Raw genomic sequence first — 22,564 nt, 5'->3', positions numbered from 1 at the left:
CGGGTAATGTGAAACACCCCCTGTATCTAGGCAACGGAACACATTTGTGGTAATTTGACCATTATGTTTTCAAGCCCCTCCCATTCCCCTCTTGCCATATAGGAGAAGTTGGTGCTGGTGCTGTGGGAAGTATGTTTTTTCACAAAAATGTGTTTTTTGCATGTAAAAGTAAATTTTCTTGCTTTGAACTTATCAACTGTTGTGTCAAAACAAATTGAATCAGGTAGAAAAACTTATATCATACATGTTGGTGAACTTCCAACATATAAAACCATGTGATTGATGCTAGCTGAAGATTAGCCTGAATTGCTAAGAGATGTTGATTTTTCTAAAACGGTGGCTGTGAAGCACAAGTTAAGTTTAGTCTTAAACATATTTAGTGTAATATTACATTATATATGTTTTATTTTTAATGTCATAAACATTGTAGAAAAGCCATCATGCCAAGAAACTATACACCAGGAAGACAACCTGGGGCCAAACACCCCTCGCAGAGATGGAGAGTGCAGCCGCTGAGGTCATGTAAGGAAAGAAGTCCTTAAGAAAAGCTGGAAGGGATAGAAATATTGATAAGACAACCCTCAAAAGATTCATAAAGAAAAAAGAGAAAGGGAAAGTAAAGTCAGTAGCCTGGGGTGCAAGTAGCTGAGGTAAAGAGAATATTCACAGATGAGATGGAGGAGGAGCTTGCCAAACACTTGAAACAACTAGCTGACCAGTTCCATGGCCTTGCTCCAGTTAAGTGCCATGAACTGGCAGAGAAAAACAATATCCCTGTCCCTGCCAATTGGACAGAGAAACAATGTGCAGGTAAGCTAGGGTGTGCAAGAGATCACATGAATCATGATAATAATCATAAATGTGCAAAAATATTATTTATGTTCAAAAAGCCCCTAAGATGACATATCCCAAATTTACAGTTGATGGGATGAAATCTGTACAATTAGGATTTTGTAGCACATTTGAAAATGCAAAAATGTCCCTGTGTCCATCTGTGGCACACGAGAATGCTTGCTGATTATGTCGCATGATTCAGCTACGAAGTCTGGAGTCGGCTTTAAAAAAATTCAGGTCATTCCAATGACATTTGAAATAGAGGGATTGTTTCCAGTAGTAGGTCCAGTAGGTTCTGCCTGAGCTGTCAAATATTGTCCTTGTGGTGTGTTCACGTAGTGACTCATTGTACACGTCAAGTTTAAGATAGAATGGAGCATGAACAGTAACGTTACATCCACTTCCTGTTTATTGGCATTCCATCAAAATCATGACATCGCCTTACAATGTAAATGCTTAAGTATCAAAATGTGGCGTCACAGACGTCTCAATGCTTGATACATTTTGAGTTGGATCAAATGAAAAAAAGGCGAGACTTTTATCACGTATGGTAAGTTTGACAGTGATTGGAGAAAAAAACGGAAGTTAGAGCTACTTGAATTTGCATAGCGGGATATCAAATTTTTCCGCTACGCCATGGACATGCCCTTGCACTTGCACTTGTTGCAGGCAGGGCCTGCCCCTTCAAGGAGAGTGGCCAGTGTGTGATGTAGTGCACCTGGGTGTTGTGGGAAAAGGTGCTAAAATGTGTGGATAACATAAATAGAATGACCCCCGAGCGCGTGATGAGGGGGTTGAAAATAAAGTGGCCGCATTAAAAAGTAAAGAATCGTCTCCTCCGCTTCCTTCACGGAGAGGTCCGGACGGCTGGTTACCGGCTAGACAGTGGGCCAAATATCCAGTAAGCTCCCAACTATGGTTCGGGCCTGAGATACTGGCCAGAAAAGGTAACACTGGGGGCTCGTCTAGGATCACTTCAATGCTGTGAGCCCATACACCAGCATGAATCCATTCCTTGTTGACATTAAAGAGGCTGTCCGGGTTAATGCAGACATCGTTAACCAGGCAAACGGTGGATACGCCCGGGCATGGCTACAGCACTAAGTAATTTGCCACCACTGTTCTTGGGTGGGGCATATACAGAGGTACTTACCTTCTACCTGTAAACCCAAACGATCTGCAATCAGAGCCAGTACAGCACCGGTTCCTGACTCAGGTACAGTGGTCACATGCACCAAAGGCTCAGAAGACAACATGAGTACTCCAATACGGATATATGGACTTATGTGCTCTGCTAGACTCTAGCGCTTGGAGGAATGGACTGCCCCTTCGTCATTTCAATGCCATCTCTAATGAATCCAGACCTCAAATCCATCTATCCACTGTACAAGTTCTGCAGGGCATCGGTCCTGAGGGTCTGACAGTCCAGGGGGATGTCAACCTGTCAGTGCCAGCCGGCGGTTGAGTTACAAACTTGAACATTATTATGTCAGACACAGCTAATAACATGGAACAGGCACACTTGGATTATGGTCACAGAGAAATTAAGCCCGGCCCACAGCCTGAGGTGCACATTGTCAGAGTATCCCGCACTACATTGTTGGAGTCTGGCACCACCTGACTCCGCCATACTGCAGCTGGAGATATGATGTTGACCCTAACCAAAAGTTTAATTGAGAGGCACCATGTCCTCTCAATTAAAGAGGACATGGTGTCTATTATCCTGGCCCTAAAGCCTGAAACATGCTTCTGCATTTTCACGGGCCAGTAAGCGCAAGAGCCCTTCCGGGTCCCTTACGATAAAGTTGTGGAGAAATATGAAGCAGGGTTAGGTTATAAAAAAATATCCAGAGCTTTGAACATCTCTCTGAGCACCATAAAATCCATCATAAGAAAATGGAAAGAATATGGCACAACCGCAAACCTACCAAGAGGAGGCCGTCCACCCAAACTGAAGAGTCGGACAAGGAGAAAATTAATCAGAGAAGCAACCAGGAGGCCCATGGTTACTCTGGAGGAGTTGCAGAGATCCACAGCTGAGGCTGGAGAATCTGTCCACAGGACAACTATTAGTCGTCTACTCCACAAATCTGGCCTTTATGGAAGAGTGGCAAGAAGAAAGCCATTGTTGAAAGGGATCCATAAAAAATCCCGTTTGGAGTTTGCCAGAAGCCATGTGGGAGACACAGCAAACATGTGGAAGAAGGTGCTCTGGTCAGATGAGACCAAAATTGAACTTTTTGGCCTCAATGCAAAACGCTATGTGTGGCGAAAACCCAACACTGCCCATCACCCTGAGCACACCATCCCAACAGTGAAACATGGTGGTGGTAGCATCATGCTGTGGGGATGCTTCTCTTCAGCAGGTACAGGGAAACTGGTCAGAATAGAGGGAAAGATGGATGGAGCCAAATACAGGGAAATCCTTGAAGAAAATCTGATGCAGTCTGCAAAAGACTTGAGACCGGGGCGGAGGTTCATCTTCCAGCAGGACAATGACCCTAAACATACAGCCAGAGCTACAAAGGAATGGTTTGGATTAAAGAATGTTAATGTTTTTAAATGGCCCAGTCAAAGCCCAGACCTCAATCCAATAGAGAATCTATGGCAAGACTTGAAGATTGCGGTTCACAGACGGTCTCCATCCATTCTGACTGAGCTTCATCTTTTTTGCCAAGAAGAATGGACAAACCTTTCCATCTCTAGATGTGCAAAGCTGGTAGAGACATACCCCAAAAGACTTGCAGCTGTAATTGCAGCGAAAGGGGGTTCTACCAAGTATTGACACAGGGGGGTGAATACTTATGCACCCAACAGATGTCAACTTTTTTGTTCTCATTATTGTTTGTGTCACAATAAAATTTATTTTGCACCTCCTAAGTACTATGCATGTTTTGTTGATCAAACGGGAAAAAGTTTATTTAAGTCTATTTGAATTCCAGTTAGTAACAGTACATAATGGGAAAAAGTCCAAGGGGGGTGAATACTTATGCAAGGCACTGTATGTTGAGAGCTGTGCCCACCTCTCTCAGGAAGACCTAGTCAGGCTAGCTGGCCTATTACAGTCGTATGAAGATGTCTTCTCTTTTGGAACTACAGATCTAGTGCAACATGATATACTGACCACCTAAGGGCCATCTGTAAAACAGGCACAACGCAGGATGGCCAGACACAAACAGATTGCAGCAGATCAACAAGTTCAACAGAGTGTAAGGACTGGAGTAGCACAACCCAGCAACAGCAGCTGGGCTGCACCAATTGTTATGGTAAATGGTAAATGGATTTGTATTTATATAGCGCTTTTCTAGTCTGATGATGACCACTCAAAGCGCTTTACAGTACAGTTTTACATTCACCCTTTCACACACACATTCATACAGTGCATCTATCCCAGCACTTTGTTATTCTATGGGGGACGATTCAGGGTTCAGCATCTTGCCCAAGGACACTTCGGCATGCAGATGGGTCAGACTGGGGATCGAACCGCCGACCTTCAGGTTGGAGGACGACCACTCTACCCCTCAGCCACAGCCGCCCCGTAAAGAAGAAGGACCTTACATAACATTAGATTTCTTACGTGGTGGAGCTTATTCTCCAGACACAGTCTCCTGTCTCCTGTCTCAGTTTAATAGATTCATCCTCATAAACTCTAACGCTTCTCTCTGCTGGGTGGACCGGCTCAAGCCTCTACACAGTCTCAGGTCGTGTTCAGTTACGGGGATTAGCCTGTGAGCTCAGGTGGACCCGAGCAGGCAACAGGCTAGGAGCTGGAGTCGCGAGCTAACTGTGACGTCACATGATAATTATTCATAATATCAAACCTCTATATGATTTAAATGAGTGAGTTAGAAAAAAATCCTGCCCCCTCAGAGTTGTCATGAAGTAAGAACTAAGTGATTGAGACTAAAACCGTTTTTTTAACCAGGATGTAAACAGGTTTAATTCCGCTCTAAAGTCTGGCTTTTTAACATGGGAGTCAATGGGAATTGACTCCTTCTTGGAGCCAGCCTCCAGTGTCCACCCAGTGAACTGCAGCTTCTTGCACTTCCGTATTAGCCTCATCGCTAAGCCCGGGATGTTGACCCTCTACCACGTTTCTTATTTTAAAGCCAACTTGACCCAGTTTGTAACAGGCTGTGTGGCGCATACTCACGGCTTCAGTGTGGACAGGGTGCACAGCAAAGAGGAGTGCTGTGATGAAAGCCAAACGTGAGTCTTCAAACACACAGCTTATACATGTGTGCATGAGCAGGCAGGATACAGCACAGTGGAAACACACATTGACGATATGGAAATACAGAGGTGTCATTCCGCCCAACAGGATGTTCAACCTGACAGACAAGAGAAAGAAATATTCAGCACTGTGGGTGGAGACAACAGACTTTTTAAAAGTTATTCGGTCATTGTAAAAGAGTACAGTCAGTATCACCCATTATTCAATATATCTTTATACACATATGGAGACAAAAACATATCAACCTTACCTAAACAATCATCCAGCAATCCAGCACCTGTGGCTCAGGAGGTAGAGCGGGTTGTCCACTAACCAGAGATGGATGCATGTTGAAGTGTCCTTGGGCAAGATACTAAATCCCAAATTACCCCTGGCATTTGGCAGTGTATGAATGATGTATGCTAGAGAAAAACTGAGAAAGTGTCGGACATGGGTGCACTTTATGAATGTATGTGTGAATGGGTGAATGGCAAAACTGTACGGATAAACATTATTAGTGGTTATAAAGACTGGAAAAGCGCTATATAAATACAGACCATATTATCATTTCCTAGATGAAGCCAGATCGTTCCGTCCACTACAGTGGTAGCTACGTCTGACATTAGCTCTATATTACCTTGCCTGTGCTCGTACCTAACGTCTTGTTTCCCTCTGTTCAGAACCATCCCAGCCTGCCAGTTCCAGATCAACACCAATTGCAAACCTGTCCACCGTCTTCAATATTCCCCTCTCTCGTGTGCTGAAGCCACTGGAGCCGTCACTGCCACTCCACTGCTATTCTACATACCTCCTGTGAATCCCACCATTATTAATCATTTCAATAAACTGTTAACCTGCATACTCGAGTCTGGGTCCCAATCTCCATCGAACATAACAGCATTGCATAATGACAGAATGTCTGATTCCTGACACAAGATGACATGCTGCTCAAGATCTTCAACCATCTCCTCTCTCAGTGAGACATTAGGTTCCTGTGTCCACTATGTTGCAATGTAGGCAATACCCAGCCCTACACAGTAATACTGTATATTCTCACCAAAATCATGTCACACGTCTAGCGAGTTCTGTTGACTATGCTAAAGTACAAATGTAATATTCTCACCAAAATCATTTGGTCATATTGGCCATAAAAACAAAAGGGGGTTCCCAAATAATTGTTTTGATCAAATGTTTTTATTGAGGGACTGTAATGAAACAATAAACTGTTCAGCGTGAACAGGCACGTGCACAGACATTTTGGGAGGCAGGTGCTCAAAACAAAAAAAAGGGCACCCATCGCAAAAATTATTTATGAAATTAAACAGTAAATAAAAAACAGTAGGATATTTTCTACTTATATATTTATTTTTATTAATAAACTCACTCAAATTATCAAATTGAATAAATAAATGAATAACAGGCAAAAACACACAAAATAAAGCCATAGTGTATAACCAAATAATATGTTAAATAATCAAAAAATATTCTAACTTAAAACTTATCAAAACTCTGTTCTGAATAAAATAAAGGATCTTCACAGGAGCATCCTCCTTGGTGCCATCTCTTGGAAGATTTTTATTACTTTACTGTGATTTATTTCAATGTCTTGCTCAATGGCAAGCAGGAGAAGGTCGGTGGGTCTTTCTTCTCCACAGAGACTCCTGAGCTTGTTCTTTATTATCTTCAGTTTTGAATGGATCTTTCCACTGAAGCTGTTGTCACTGGCAGTGTTGCATAGATCCTTACCATCTTGACAAGTAATGGAAAGATGAGCTGGCCAGTGTTCTCCTCCACAATGGCAAGGATTTCTTGCAGGTTCTTCGAGGGAAAGCTGGAGTGGAACACCTTTAGCTCTGTCTTCAGCTGGTCCTCATTTTCCTCATAGAAGTCGCAAATAACATGGACAGCTTCTTCTGCCTCTGGGTTTGGGGTGCTTGTCCAGTTGGCACACACTGTTAGAGAGTGGAAGGACCGTATGATTGTGCCAGTTGGACTTCCAGTGATGCTCCCCTGGATTCTCCTGTTGAGCTCCGCAGTAAAGGTATCAATAAATGTGTAGTAAACATTCCACATGTAGTATGACTCCACAGAGTCAATCTCATCACTCACTTGGGATATAGTTGTGCTGTGTTGGAAATGCACTGGCACTTTCTGTTTCCTCTCCTGACCAGGCACAACAGTAGATGAATTACACCATCAGTTAGCTTGTAGGCTGTGGAGTGGTCCAGGCTTTCTTGTTGCAGAGCGTTTGATTCAAGAGCAGTGACTTCAAATGCTGGGGTGGTGATTTCCATGCAGAGGATGAATGGGAAGTTAATCGCATTTTGGTACATTTTTGCATCTCCTAGCGCCAGTTCAGGGATTTCTTTCACAGATCTGATTGAGGAACATCATTAAAGCTTCCAGATTTCTCTGTAGGGCCATCAGTGCTTGTTCCATACAAGCCCAACGGGTATCTGACAGCCTTGTGAGCTCCACAATGTGTCCCTCTGGATGCAGTGACTGCTGCAATCTAACTAAATCAGCACAGCACTTTGAGGAGCCACTGCAAAAGGCATACAGCTTCTCCACGAGGTTGAAGAAGGTCACAAAGTGCTTATTTGACTTTGAGGCTTCCACCAGGACCAAGTTCAGGCAGTGTGCTTTGCAGTGCACATAGAGGGCCTTCTCATTGAGTGTGCGTATTCTGGCTTTAAGACCTTTGTACATGCCACTCATGTTGGCTGCTCCATCGTAGCCCTGGCCATACATGTTTTTCAGCTCCAGACCATTCTTCTGTAGAAGGGAGACTACAGTATTCTCCAGCTCCTGGCCTGTTGTTGTATCAATGTTACAAACTTCGATAAATCTCTCCTTTATTTGCTTTTGATGTAGATAACGCACTACAAATGACACCTGTTCTTTGTGGGAAACATCGGTGGTCTCATCTAAGAGAATAGAGTACATTTCAGCTTCTTTCGATTTTTCTTTGGATCTCCCTCCTGATGTAAGTACCAAATGCTCTGATCAGGGGTCGGATTTATAAAGGATTGCGTAGGATTCCTACTAAAAGTGTGCGCACGCACAAAAGCCGGAAATGGCGTTGGCCAAAGCTAATTCCGATTTATAAAACCGTGCGTACGCACACCTGAACGCAATGTTCACAGTCCACTTGGAAACATTCGTACGTGGATCTGCCTCCAAATCCGCCCTCCACACGCCCACCGTCAACCATGAATGGTCAATGCAAAGCACGGCACGAACATTAAAGGATGCCGCTGACCAATGGGTTTCCACCGTGAGTCCTGACGGAGGCACGGCATCAAGCGATGTGAAGAGGAAGTGAAACTTTCTGACACTGACATCGATGTGTTCGTTAGTGAGGTGAAGAGCGATTTTATGGGACAGCAGTGATGTCACTAATAAAGAAAATACACTGACACTCTGCCGCTGCTGTGGATAACACAATGTGTGAGATCAGAAATCGCTGAACCCTCTCTTCCTCCTCGTCCTTCCATTCGCATGCACACATCACGCAGATCCCCGCACCACTGTCACGGCAGTATTTATTTATTGCGCTCTGTGCGCTCTGTGGCACGGTCACGTTCACTGCAGTGAAAGGAAGTACTGAAGATCTTATAGAAGATATTATTAAAAACTATTAATGACTCGGCTCTGTAACTCCACTGTTAAATAGAATATGAACGTAATTGGCTGTAAGATGTTTTATATATTTTTAAATTGAAAGGCTCGGGTTGAGCAGATATGTCGCGCGAGCAAAACTAAGATGTTGGTTTTAATGTAAATGATGAAGTGGATCAATAATCCAAACCCCAGGTCATTTTGGCTTCTGTTTGACAGTAGTGACACCTGGGGCCTTTTCTTGGTGACTTTCACTCTTCCAATAGTTTCTGTATGCATCTTCAGCACACTGTCATAGCGGGTAAATAGATTTACAAGTTCCAGAAAGTTCCCACGTTTGTTACTTGAGTTACTCTCCTTATCACTCTGGAATGCTATCCCCTGCCTTGCAAGATACACTGTGAGATCTATTAACCTGGTCAGTATCTCTCTGTTTGTCTGCCTCTCTCGCTCTCTGGCTTCCACTCCCTTTACATCTGATAGATCAAATGAAGTCTGGAGTTCCTTTTTTTTGTAATTGGTGCACTTCACCATGCTTGTCATGTGGACCTCTGAGACAGAGTGCTGCTTGATTTTATCAAGAGCAGTATTCCACTTTCTGATCCCATTTCTCCACTCCTTTCTGCTTTTATATCTATCTTCAAGTAGAAAAAGCCGACAACTGAAACAATGCATTGAATCAGAACTTGGGGAATACTACAGCCACACATTTCCAGAAAACCAATGCTTTTGGAATGACCGCCCTTCAGCATTTTGGGGAAAAAACATTTCTGGTTGACAGGGCCCTACACTGCAGCACATAGCAACGTAGCTCTCATTGCACCTGATGTAAAATGCTTCAACATGGGATGGATCCGTAGGATATGGCATGGTGGCTATTTTTAGGGCCCGAGCACCGAATGGTGAGAGGCCCTATTGAAATTGTAGGCATTATTAGGGCCCGAGCACCGAAATCGGTGAGAGGACCTATTGAAATTGAAATGATTATTATTATTCCTATTATTATTATTTTGCTGTGTCGTTAATGAATTGGCTTTTTGAGGGTTTTACCATGCTCAAAAAGTTGTAAAAGTTTGCAGTAAGTTAGAAAGTCGTGAAAATTTACGTATTCTGGGGTATTTGGAAATGGGCGTGGCAAAATGGCTCAACAGCGCCACCAACGGAGAGCCCCTCATTTACGGAGATGCACCTCATTTAGCATTCACTGATCCTCACGAAATTGAAGACAGTTGTGTATCATCACCAGATGTACAAAAAAGCCTCTTGGAGCATTATGAAAAACGCAACAGGAAGCCCGCCATTTTTGATTTAGTGACTATTTTGGTCATATTCCATAATTTTTTACTTTAATGTACTTCTCGTAGAGCTTTCATCAGATCAACTTAAAATTTAGACGACTGTCATCACAACAAAATGAAGATCTAAAGTTATCAAAGAAAAAACTTTTCGCCACACCGTCTGACTGTGGCGGGGCGTCAAAGTGTGACGAAACGCCATCAAAACACGAGCTTCTATATCTCAGACATATTTGGTCCCATGGACTCCAAACTACACATGTAAGACAAGAGTCGCGACCTGAAGACAACAACACAAAAATCTTGACTTAAAATGATAGCGCCATCTGGTGGCAGCAGGAAATGTCTTGTTTTTGGTACATGTTCTATTTTTATGTACTTCTCGGAGAGCTTTCATCAGATCAACAAAAAATTTAGATGAGTGTCATCACAACAATATGGAGATAAAAAGTTATCAAAGAAACAACTTTCTGACACACCGTCTGACCGTGGCGTGGCGGCAAAGTGTGATGAACGCCATGAAAACACAAGCTTCTATATCTTAGACATATTTGGTCCCATCGACTCCAAACTAGACATGTAAGACAAGAGTCGCGACCTGATGACATCTACAAAGACACCATGACTTAAAATCATAGCGCCACCTGCTGGCTACAGGAAGTGAAGCGTTTATTCTTGCTGCAGAGCTTAAAACGCACGCAAGGCAGAGACGTGCGCTTGGTCATCGATCGCTCTCTCTTCCCCGACCGCAACAGACTTGAAATTGCCTGTGCTCGGGCCCGTTAGTGCTACAACGTAGCCCTAGTTAGGGCCCGAGCACCGAATGGTGAGAGGCCCTATTGAAATTGTAGGCATTATTCTTATTATTATTAGGGCCCGAGCACCGAAATCGGTGAGAGGACCTATTGAAATTGAAAAGATTATTAGTTAGGGCCCGAGCACCGAAATCGGTGAGAGGACCTATTGAAATTGAAAAGATTATTAGGGCCCGAGCACCGAAATCGGTGAGAGGACCTATTGAAATTGAAAAGATTATTATTATTATTATTTTTCTTCGCTCAGTGAATTGGCTTTTTGAGGGCTTTAACGTGCTCAAAAAGTTTCTAAAGTGTACAGTAAATTAGAAATGTGCGCAAGTTTACGTATTCTGAAGTATTTGGGAACGGGTGTGTCAAAACCGCTCAATAGCGCCACCTACGGAAAAGCCCCTCATTTAGCATTCACCGATCATCAAAAAAAACAAAGACTATTGTGTATCATGACTAGATGCACAAAAAAGTCCATCAGTGCATTATGAATAACGCAACAAGAAGCCCGCCAGTTTGACTTTAGTGGCCATTTTGGTCATATTCGATATTTTTTCTTTTAAGTACTCCTCCTACAGCTTTCATCAAATCAACTTACAATTTAGACGATCGTCATCACAACAAAATGGAGATCTAAAGTTATTGAAGGATTAAGTTTTAGCAAAACCGTCTGACCGTGGTGTGGCCTCAAAGTTTGATTAAACGCCATCAAAACACAGGCTCCTGTATCTTGGACATATTTTGTCCAATCGAGTCCAAACTATACACATAAGACAAGAGTCGCGACTTGAAGACATCGGTACAGAAATCGTGACTTAAAATCACAGCGTCCCCTGGTGGCAACAGCAAATGTCTTGTTTTTCTATGTCTTACAGTTTGACTCACTTCTCGTAGGGCCTTCATCAAATCAACGTAAAAATTTGATGCATGTGTACAAAACAAGATGAAGATCTAAAGTTATCAAAATTTAAACTTTTCATCAATCTGTGTGACCGTGGTGAGGCTTATAAATTTGATAAACAAAATGAAAACACCATGTCTGTAGTTAATGGTCCAACACTGCTCTCTAGTGACTTAATATTGAATTACACCTGTAGTGCCAATATTAAGGCACCAGAGGTCAGTGTAACACCATGGTTTGATCAAGACACAAAATGTAACTATTGAAAAAGCCATTTCGTCCCCTCTTCCCCCAATTTAAATCTGTCTGGAGCCGCACAACATATTTGATAACACAGGTTATAAAGTTATATATATACATATATATATATATAGTTATACAATATATATAAAAACTATAGTTTGTTGCATTTATTAAATAACAGAACGACAATAAAGACAACTGTTGACATTTAACTGGTATTTTTACCTGCTACAAAATAGGAAAACACCATACTCTGACCATGGCGTGGAGTCACAGTCTGATCACATGCCATCAAAACACGAGCGTCTGTATCTTGGACATATTTGGTCCAATCAACTCCAAACTAGACATGTAAGACAAGAGTCACGATCTGATGACATCTACAAGGACACCATGACTTAAAATCCTAGCGCCACCTGCTGGCTACAGGAAGTGAAGCGTTTATTCTTGCTGCAGAGCTTAAAACGCACGCAAGGCAGAGACGTGCGCTTGGTCATCGATCGCTCTCTCTTCCCCGACCGCAACAGACTTGAAATTGCCTGTGCTCGGGCCCGTTAGTGCTACAACGTAGCCCTAGTTCTTATTATTCTCCGAACAATGAATTGGCTTTTTGAGGGCTTCAACGTGCTCAAAAAGTTTTTAATCTTTCCAGTAAATTAGAGAGTGGTGAAAATTTACGTAATCTGGAGTATTTGGAAATGGGCGTGGCAAAACGGCTCAACAGCGCCCCCTGGAACCAGCCCTTAGGTTTCCACATAAGCGATTTTCACCAAAATCTAGACACTGGTGTAACGTGAATAATCATAGAAAAAAGTCTCTTGGAGCATTATGAAAAACGCAACAGGAAGCCCGCCATTTTGGATTTAGTGGCCATTTTGGCCAAATTCCACATTTTTAGTTTAATGTACTTGTCGTAGAGCTTTCATCAGATCAACTTAAAAATTAGACGCGTGTCATCACAACAAGATTGAGAAAAAAAGTGATCAACGGAATTTTTTTCCGTCACTTCGTGTGACCGTGGCGTGTCGTCAAAGTTTGGTTCCACGCCATCAAAACACGAGCATCTGTATCTCGAACAAACATGGTCCAATCAAGTCCAAACTAGACATGTAAGAGAAGAGTCCCGGCCTGATGACATCTACACAGAAATAATGACTTAAAATCACAGCGCCCCCTGGTGGCACCAGGAAATGTCTTGTTTTTTGCTTGTCTTACACTTGGATGTATTCCTCCTCATCCACTGACCTCAACCATGTCAAACTGTATCAAATGGGTCTCAAGACATTGATAATGAAGGCATAAGATAACTGTGCCTTTTCGTCAAACGCCATATTAATGGCGTGGCATCAAAGTTCATCAACTCGCCGCGAAACACGAAATTGCTCTAACTTCAGTGTTCATGGCTCTATCTCACTCAAACTAAATGTGTGCAACAACATCCCCCCCCTGAAGATTTTCATATGGTTTTAAGGAATGGGCGTGGCAAAATAACTGACTAGCGCCCCCTAACGGGCAGCCCCGGCACTACGATTGGCCGACATGTACAAAAATCGATTTGGGCATGTGTCTTTTCATAACAAACAAATAAGTCTCTTGGATAGATATGCTAGACTAAACAGGAAGCCCGCCATTTTGGATTTAGTGGCCATTTTAGCCCTATTCCACATTTTTACTTTGATTTACTTGTCGTAGAGCTTTCATCAGATCAACTTCAAATTCAGATGAGTGTCATCATAACAAGATTGAGATAAAAACTGATTAAGGGATTTCTTTCCCTTCACACCGTGTGACCGTGGCGTGGGGTTAAAGTTTGGTTACACGCCATCAAAACACGAGCATCTGTATCTCGAACATACATGGTCCAATCAAGTCCAAACTAGACATGCAAGACAAGAGTTTCGGCCTGATGACATCTACACAGAAATTATGACTTGAAATCACAGCGCCCCCTGGTGGCAACATGAATTGACATGTTTTATTCTTTGATGAACTGCTCCTGGCTGCTTTAAGATATACAGCTCAAATGAGCTCAGTCAAGTCATTGAATCAAGGTCAGAATTGTGACATTTCCTCAAACCATTTAAACATTGAGGTGTGGCGAAGGATCATCCTTCGCCAAAGGACACGATGTTTTTATAAGTCCACTGTGCATTGTCCTATCACTACCAAACTTCTGTCACATGATAAGAGTACAAGCCTGAACAGCTCTATGTGTCAATATTTCCTCAGTGTCATAGCGCCACCTACTGATTATCCATGAAACAGGAAGTACTTTGTTAATCCACACTGCCTTATCCAACCGGCTCCAAACTTCTGACCTATGATCACAATCCTGATCTGAACAGCTCCATATATAAACATTAGTTCAGGGTCATAGCGCCACCTACTGATCAGTTTGAAAATTACATTGTGGTAAAATTTTCCAATTGACACGAAACTGCTCACGCTACATCAGAGCGGCTACTTGAACAGATCTATAAGTCTGTGTGTAATAATAGTGATGGCGCCACCTACTAGCAAACCTACTGCCGCAGAGCGCAAAACGCATGCAACGTGGAGAAGTGCGTGCTCGATCGATGATGTGCGCTTAGTCATCGATCGCTCTCTCCACCGACCGCAACAGGCTTCAACGTGCGGGTGCTCGGGCCCGCAAGTGCTACAACGTAGCCCTAGTTAGGGCCCGAGCACCGAAATCGGTGAGAGGACCTATTGAAATTGAAAAGATTATTATTATTATTATTTTTCTTCGCTCAGTGAATTGGCTTTTTGAGGGCTTTAACGTGCTCAAAAAGTTTCTAAAGTGTACAGTAAATTAGAAATGTGCGCAAGTTTACGTATTCTGAAGTATTTGGGAACGGGTGTGTCAAAACCGCTCAATAGCGCCACCTACGGAAAAAGCCCCTCATTTAGCATTCACCGATCATCAAAAAAAACAAAGACTATTGTGTATCATGACTAGATGCACAAAAAAGTCCATCAGTGCATTATGAATAACGCAACAGGAAGCCCGCCAGTTTGACTTTAGTGGCCATTTTGGTCATATTCGATATTTTTTCTTTTAAGTACTCCTCCTACAGCTTTCATCAAATCAACTTACAATTTAGACGATCGTCATCACAACAAAACGGAGATCTAAAGTTATTGAAGGATTAAGTTTTAGCAAAACCGTCTGACCGTGGTGTGGCCTCCAAGTTTGATTAAACGCCATCAAAACACAGGCTCCTGTATCTTGGACATATTTTGTCCAATCGAGTCCAAACTATACACATAAGACAAGAGTCGCGACCTGAAGACATCGGTACAGAAATCGTGACTTAAAATCACAGCGTCCCCTGGTGGCAACAGCAAATGTCTTGTTTTTCTATGTCTTACAGTTTGACTCACTTCTCGTAGGGCCTTCATCAAATCAACGTAAAAATTTGATGCATGTGTACAAAACAAGATGAAGATCTAAAGTTATCAAAATTTAAACTTTTCATCAATCTGTGTGACCGTGGTGAGGCTTATAAATTTGATAAACAAAATGAAAACACCATGTCTGTAGTTAATGGTCCAACACTGCTCTCTAGTGACTTAATATTGAATTACACCTGTAGTGCCAATATTAAGGCACCAGAGGTCAGTGTAACACCATGGTTTGATCAAGACACAAAATGTAACTATTGAAAAAGCCATTTCGTCCCGTCTTCCCCCAATTTAAATCTGTCTGGAGCCGCACAACATATTTGATAACACAGGTTATAAAGTTATATATATACATATATATATATATATATAGTTATACAATATATATAAAAACTATAGTTTGTTGCATTTATTAAATAACAGAACGACAATAAAGACAACTGTTGACATTTAACTGGTATTTTTACCTGCTACAAAATAGGAAAACATTTCTGAACTTCAAAAATAAAATAAATAGCAACAATCCTACATGGCCTCAAAATATAAATTCTGAATTCGAATGCAGGAGGTGAGCTGATTAAGAGAGCTCCTTGTCATCCGTCTTCTCCGCCTGCGTGTTAACTGTTTCTCGTGGTTCATACATATCCTCAGGAGTTTGGCCAAACACATTCTCGGTCCGCTTGATGGCGTGGAGTCAAAGTCTGATCACATGCCATCAAAACACGAGCGTCTGTATCTTGGACATATTTGGTCCAATCAACTCCAAACTAGACATGTAAGACAAGAGTCGCGATCTGATGACATCTACAAGGACACCATGACTTAAAATCCTAGCGCAACCTGCTGGCTACAGGAAGTGAAGCGTTTATTGTTGCTGCAGAGCTTAAAACGCGCGCAAGGCAGAGACGTGCGCTTGGTCATCGATCGTTCTCTCTTCCCCGACCGCAACAGACTTGAAATTGCCTGTGCTCGGGCCCGTTAGTGCTACAACGTAGCCCTAGTTAGGGCCCGAGCACCGAATGGTGAGAGGCCCTATTGAATCTGTAAGGATTTTTATTATTATTATTATTATTTCCCTTTGGGGGGCTTTTTCAGGGTCTAGACATGCTCAAAAAGTTATGAAACTTTGCAGGAAATTCAAGGTCTGCGGATATTTTAGTATTCTGGAGTAATTGGAATTGGGCGTGGCAAAATGGCTCTACAGCGCCCCCTGGAACCAGCCCCTAGGTTTCCACATAACGGATTTTCATCAAAATCTGGATATAGGTGTATCGTGACCAGTCATGAAAAAAAGTCTCATGGAGCATTATGAAAAACGCAACAGGAAGTCCGCCATTTTGCTTTTAGTGGCCATTTTGGCAATATCCCACATTTTTACTTTTACGTACTTGTCCCAGGGCTTTCATCAGATCAACTTCAAATTCAGATGAGTGCCATCACAACAAGATGGAGATAAAAAATGATTGAGGGATTTTTTTTTTATCACACCGTGTGACCGTGGCATGGCGTTAAAAATTGGTTACACGCCATCAAAACACGGGCATCTGTATCTCGGACATACATGTTCCAATCAAGTCCAAACTAGACATGTAAGACAATAGTCCCCGCCTGATGACATCTATGCATAAATGATGACTTAAAACCGCAGCGCCCCCTGGTGGCAACAGGAAATGTCTTGTTTTTTGCTTGTCTTACACTTGGATAAATTTCTCCTCATCCACTGACCTCAACCATGTCAAACTGTATCAAATGGGTTCCAAGACATTGACAATGAAGACATAAGATTACCGTGACTTTTCGTCAAACGCCATATGAATGGCGTGGCATTAAAGTTCATCAACTCGCCGTGAAACACGAAATTGCTGTAACTTCAGTGTTCATGTTTCTATCTCTCTCAAACTACATGTGTGTAACAACAGCCCCCCCCTGAAGATATTCATATGGTTTTAAGAAATGGGCGTGGCAAAAAAACTGACCAGCGCCCCCTATAGGGCAACCCCGGCACTACGATGGCCGACATTTATACAAATCTATCGGGACATGTGTCGTTTCATAACAAACAAAAAAATATCTTGGATAGGTATGCTTGACCAAACAGGGAGGCCGCCATTTTGGATTAAGTGGCCATTTTTTTTCCATATTCCACATTTTTACTTGATAAACTTGTCCCAGGGCTTTCATCAGATTAACTTCAAATTAAGATCAGTGCCATCACAACAAGATGGAGATAAAAAGTGATTAAGAGATTGACCTTTCGTCACACCGTGTGACCGTGGCGTGGCGTCTTGAGTTTGATTAAACGCCATCAAAACACGAGGTTCTGTATCTCGGACATACATTGTCCAATCGAGTCCAAACTAGACATGTAAGACAAGGGTGCCATCCTGATGACATCTACACAGAAATTATGACTTGAAATTACAGCGCCCCCTGGTGGCTACAGGAAGTGACATGTTTTATACTTTGATGAACTGCTCCTGGCTGCTTTAAGATATACAGCTCAAATGAGCTCAGTCAAGTCATTGAATCAAGGTCAGAATTGTGACATTTCCTCAAACCATGTAAACATTGATGTTTGGCGAAGGATCATCCTTCGCCAAAGGACACGATGTTTTCATAAGTCCACTGTGCATTGTCCTATCACTACCAAACTTCTGTCACATGATAAGAGTACAAGCCTGAACAGCTCTATGTGTCAATATTTCCTCAGTGTCATAGCGCCACCTACTGATTCGCCAGGAAACAGGAAGTACTTTGTTAATCCACTCTGCATTATCCAACCGGCTCCAAACTACTGACCTATGATCACAATACTGATCTGAACAGCTCCACATATAAATATTAGTTCAGGGTCAGAGCGCCACCTACTGATCAGTGTGAAAATTAAGTTGTGTTAACATTGTCCGATTGACACAAAATTGCTCACGCTGTATCAGAGCGCCTACATGAACAGATATATATGTCTGTGCGTAATAATAGTGATGGCGCCACCTACTGGCAAACCTACTGCCGCAGAGCGCAAAACGCATTTAACGTGGAGAAGTGCATGCTCGATCGATGATGTGCGCTTGGTCATCGATCGCTCTCTCCACCGACCGCAACAGGCTTCAACGTGCGGGTGCTCGGGCCCGCAAGTGCTACAACGTAGCCCTAGTTAGGGCCCGAGCACCGAATGGTGAGAGGCCCTATTGAATCTGTAAGGATTTTTATTATTATTATTATTATTATTATTATTATTATTATTATTATTATTATTATTTCCCTTTGGGGGGCTTTTTCAGGGTCTAGACATGCTCAAAAAGTTATGAAACTTTGCAGGAAATTCAAGGTCTGCGGATATTTTAGTATTCTGGAGTAATTGGAATTGGGCGTGGCAAAATGGCTCTACAGCGCCCCCTGGAACCAGCCCCTAGGTTTCCACATAACGGATTTTCATCAAAATCTGGATATAGGTGTATCGTGACCAGTCATGAAAAAAAGTCTCATGGAGCATTATGAAAAACGCAACAGGAAGTCCGCCATTTTGCTTTTAGTGGCCATTTTGGCAATATCCCACATTTTTACTTTTATGTACTTGTCCCAGGGCTTTCATCAGATCAACTTCAAATTCAGATGAGTGTCATCACAACAAGATGGAGATAAAAAATGATTGAGGGATTTTTTTTTTATCACACCGTGTGACCGTGGCATGGCGTTAAAAATTGGTTACACGCCATCAAAACACGGGCATCTGTATCTCGGACATACATGTTCCAATCAAGTCCAAACTAGACATGTAAGACAATAGTCCCCGCCTGATGACATCTATGCATAAATGATGACTTAAAACCGCAGCGCCCCCTGGTGGCAACAGGAAATGTCTTGTTTTTTGCTTGTCTTACACTTGGATGAATTTCTCCTCATCCACTGACCTCAACCATGTCAAACTGTATCAAATGGGTCCCAAGACATTGACAATGAAGACATAAGATTACCGTGACTTTTCGTCAAACGCCATATGAATGGCGTGGCATTAAAGTTCATCAACTCGCCGTGAAACACGAAATTGCTGTAACTTCAGTGTTCATGATTCTATCTCTCTCAAACTACATGTGTGTAACAACAGCCCCCCCCTGAAGATATTCATATGGTTTTAAGAAATGGGCGTGGCAAAAAAACTGACCAGCGCCCCCTATAGGGCAACCCCGGCACTACGATGGCCGACATTTATACAAATCTATCGGGACATGTGTCGTTTCATAACAAACAAAAAAATATCTTGGATAGGTATGCTTGACCAAACAGGGAGGCCGCCATTTTGGATTAAGTGGCCATTTTTTTTCCATATTCCACATTTTTACTTGATGCACTTGTCCCAGGGCTTTCATCAGATTAACTTCAAATTAAGATCAGTGCCATCACAACAAGATGGAGATAAAAAGTGATTAAGAGATTGACCTTTCGTCACACCGTGTGACCGTGGCGTGGCGTCTTGAGTTTGATTAAACGCCATCAAAACACGAGGTTCTGTATCTCGGACATACATTGTCCAATCGAGTCCAAACTAGACATGTAAGACAAGGGTGCCATCCTGATGACATCTACACAGAAATTATGACTTGAAATTACAGCGCCCCCTGGTGGCTACAGGAAGTGACATGTTTTATACTTTGATGAACTGCTCCTGGCTGCTTTAAGATATACAGCTCAAATGAGCTCAGTCAAGTCATTGAATCAAGGTCAGAATTGTGACATTTCCTCAAACCATTTAAACGTTGAGGTGCGGCGAAGGATCATCCTTCGCCAAAGGACACGATGTTTTCATAAGCCCACTGTGCATTGTCCTATCACTACCAAACTTCTGTCACATGATAAGAGTACAAGCCTGAACAGCTCTATGTGTCAATATTTCCTCAGTGTCATAGCGCCACCTACTGATTCGCCAGGAAACAGGAAGTACTTTGTTAATCCACTCTGCATTATCCAACCGGCTCCAAACTACTGACCTATGATCACAATACTGATCTGAACAGCTCCACATATAAATATTAGATCAGGGTCATAGCGCCACCTACTGATCAGTGTGAAAATTAAGTTGTGTTAACATTGTCCAATTGACACAAAATTGCTCACGCTACATCAGAGCGCCTACATGAACAGATATATATGTCTGTGCGTAATAATACTGATGGCGCCAGCTACTGGCAAACCTATGGCCGCAGAGCGCAAAACGCATGCAACGTGGAGAGGTGCATGCTCGATCGATGATGTGCGCTTGGTCATCGATCGCTCTCTCCACCGACCGCAACAGGCTTCAACGTGCGGGTGCTCGGGCCCGCAAGTGCTACAACGTAGCCCTAGTTCTTATTATTCTCCGAACAATGAATTGGCTTTTTGAGGGCTTCAACGTGCTCAAAAAGTTTTTAAACTTTCCAGTAAATTAGAGAGTGGTGAAAATTTACGTATTCTGGAGTATTTGGAAATGGGCGTGGCAAAATGGCTCAACAGCGCCCCCTGGAACCAGCCCCTAGGTTTCCACATAAGCGATTTTCACCAAAATCGAGACACTGGTGTAACGTGACTAATCATAGAAAAAAGTCTCTTGGAGCATTATGAAAAATGCAACAGGAAGCCCGCCATTTTGGATTTAGTGGCCATTTTGGCCAAATTCCACATTTTTAGTTTAATGTACTTGTCGTAGAGCTTTCATCAGATCAACTTAAAAATTAGACGGGTGTCATCACAACAAGATTGAGAAAAAAAATGATCAACGGAATTTTTTTTCGTCACTTCGTGTGACCGTGGCGTGTCGTCAAAGTTTGGTTCCACGCCATCAAAACACGAGCATCTGTATCTCGAACATACATGGTCCAATCAAGTCCAAACTAGACATGTAAGAGAAGAGTCCCGGCCTGATGACATCTACACAGAAATAATGACTTAAAATCACAGCGCCCCCTGGTGGCACCAGGAAATGTCTTGTTTTTTGCTTGTCTTACACTTGGATGTATTCCTCTTCATCCACTGACCTCAACCATGTCAAACTGTATCAAATGGGTCTCAAGACATTGATAATGAAGGCATAAGATAACTGTGACTTTTCGTCAAACGCCATATTAATGGCGTGGCATCAAAGTTCATCAACTCGCCGCGAAACACGAAATTGCTCTAACTTCAGTGTTCATGGTTCTATCTCACTCAAACTAAATGTTTGCAACAACATCCCCCCCCTGAAGATTTTCATATGGTTTTAAGGAATGGGCGTGGCAAAATAACTGACTAGCGCCCCCTAACAGGCAGCCCCGGCACTACGATTGGCCGACATGTACAAAAATCGATTTGGGCATGTGTCTTTTCATAACAAACAAATAAGTCTCTTGGATAGATATGCTAGACTAAACAGGAAGCCCGCCATTTTGGATTTAGTGGCCATTTTAGCCCTATTCCACATTTTTATTTTGATTTACTTGTCGTAGAGCTTTCATCAGATCAACTTCAAATTCAGATGAGTGTCATCACAACAAGATTGAGATAAAAACTGATTAAGGGATTTTTTCCCCTTCACACCGTGTGACCGTGGCGTGGCGTTAAAGTTTGGTTACACGCCATCAAAACACGAGCATCTGTATCTCGAACATACATGGTCCAATCAAGTCTAAACTAGACATGCAAGACAAGAGTTCCGGCTTGATGACATCTACACATAAATTATGACTTGAAATCACAGCGCCCCCTGGTGGCAACATGAAGTGACATGTTTTATACTTTGATGAACTGCTCCTGGCTGCTTTAAGATATACAGCTCAAATGAGCTCAGTCAAGTCATTGAATCAAGGTCAGAATTGTGACATTTCCTCAAACCATGTAAACGTTGATGTTTGGCGAAGGATCATCCTTCGCCAAAGGACACAATGTTTTCATAAGTCCACTGTGCATTGTCCTATCACTACCAAACTTCTGTCACATGATAAGAGTACAAGCCTGAACAGCTCTATGTGTCAATATTTCCTCAGTGTCATAGCGCCACCTACTGATTCGCCAGGAAACAGGAAGTACTTTGTTAATCCACTCTGCATTATACAACCGGCTCCAAACTACTGACCTATGATCACAATACTGATCTGAACAGCTCCACATACAAATATTAGTTCAGGGTCATAGCGCCACCTACTGATCAGTGTGAATATTAAGTTGTGTTAACATTGTCCGATTGACACAAAATTGCTCACGCTACATCAGAGCGCCTACATGAACAGATATATAGATG

At 42.5% G+C, this 22,564-nt stretch overlaps 1 protein-coding gene across 7 annotated transcripts in view; it reads right to left on the bottom strand.

Annotated features, from left to right (window-relative positions):
- tmtc1 (transmembrane O-mannosyltransferase targeting cadherins 1) overlaps positions 1-22,564 on the bottom strand; it is a 99,179-nt gene that overhangs the window by 68,982 nt on the left and 7,633 nt on the right. For 4 of the 7 annotated variants that reach the window (XM_053415271.1, XM_053415270.1, XM_053415274.1 and 1 more), the window contains exon 2: positions 4,988-5,165. The exons of 2 other annotated variants lie outside the window; for them this stretch is intronic. In XM_053415271.1, the coding sequence (XP_053271246.1) occupies positions 4,988-5,165 (178 nt within the window). Of the gene's footprint in view, positions 1-4,987; positions 5,166-5,318; positions 8,561-22,564 lie in introns of those variants that run through there. One more of the 7 variants, XM_053415275.1, reaches the window with a different exon arrangement.

Source organism: Pleuronectes platessa, chromosome 22 (assembly GCF_947347685.1).
Source record: "Pleuronectes platessa chromosome 22, fPlePla1.1, whole genome shotgun sequence".
Taxonomy (NCBI): domain Eukaryota; kingdom Metazoa; phylum Chordata; class Actinopteri; order Pleuronectiformes; family Pleuronectidae; genus Pleuronectes; species Pleuronectes platessa.
The sequence above is the reverse complement of the archived record's forward strand: the minus strand, read 5'-3'. Positions and strand labels throughout refer to the sequence as shown.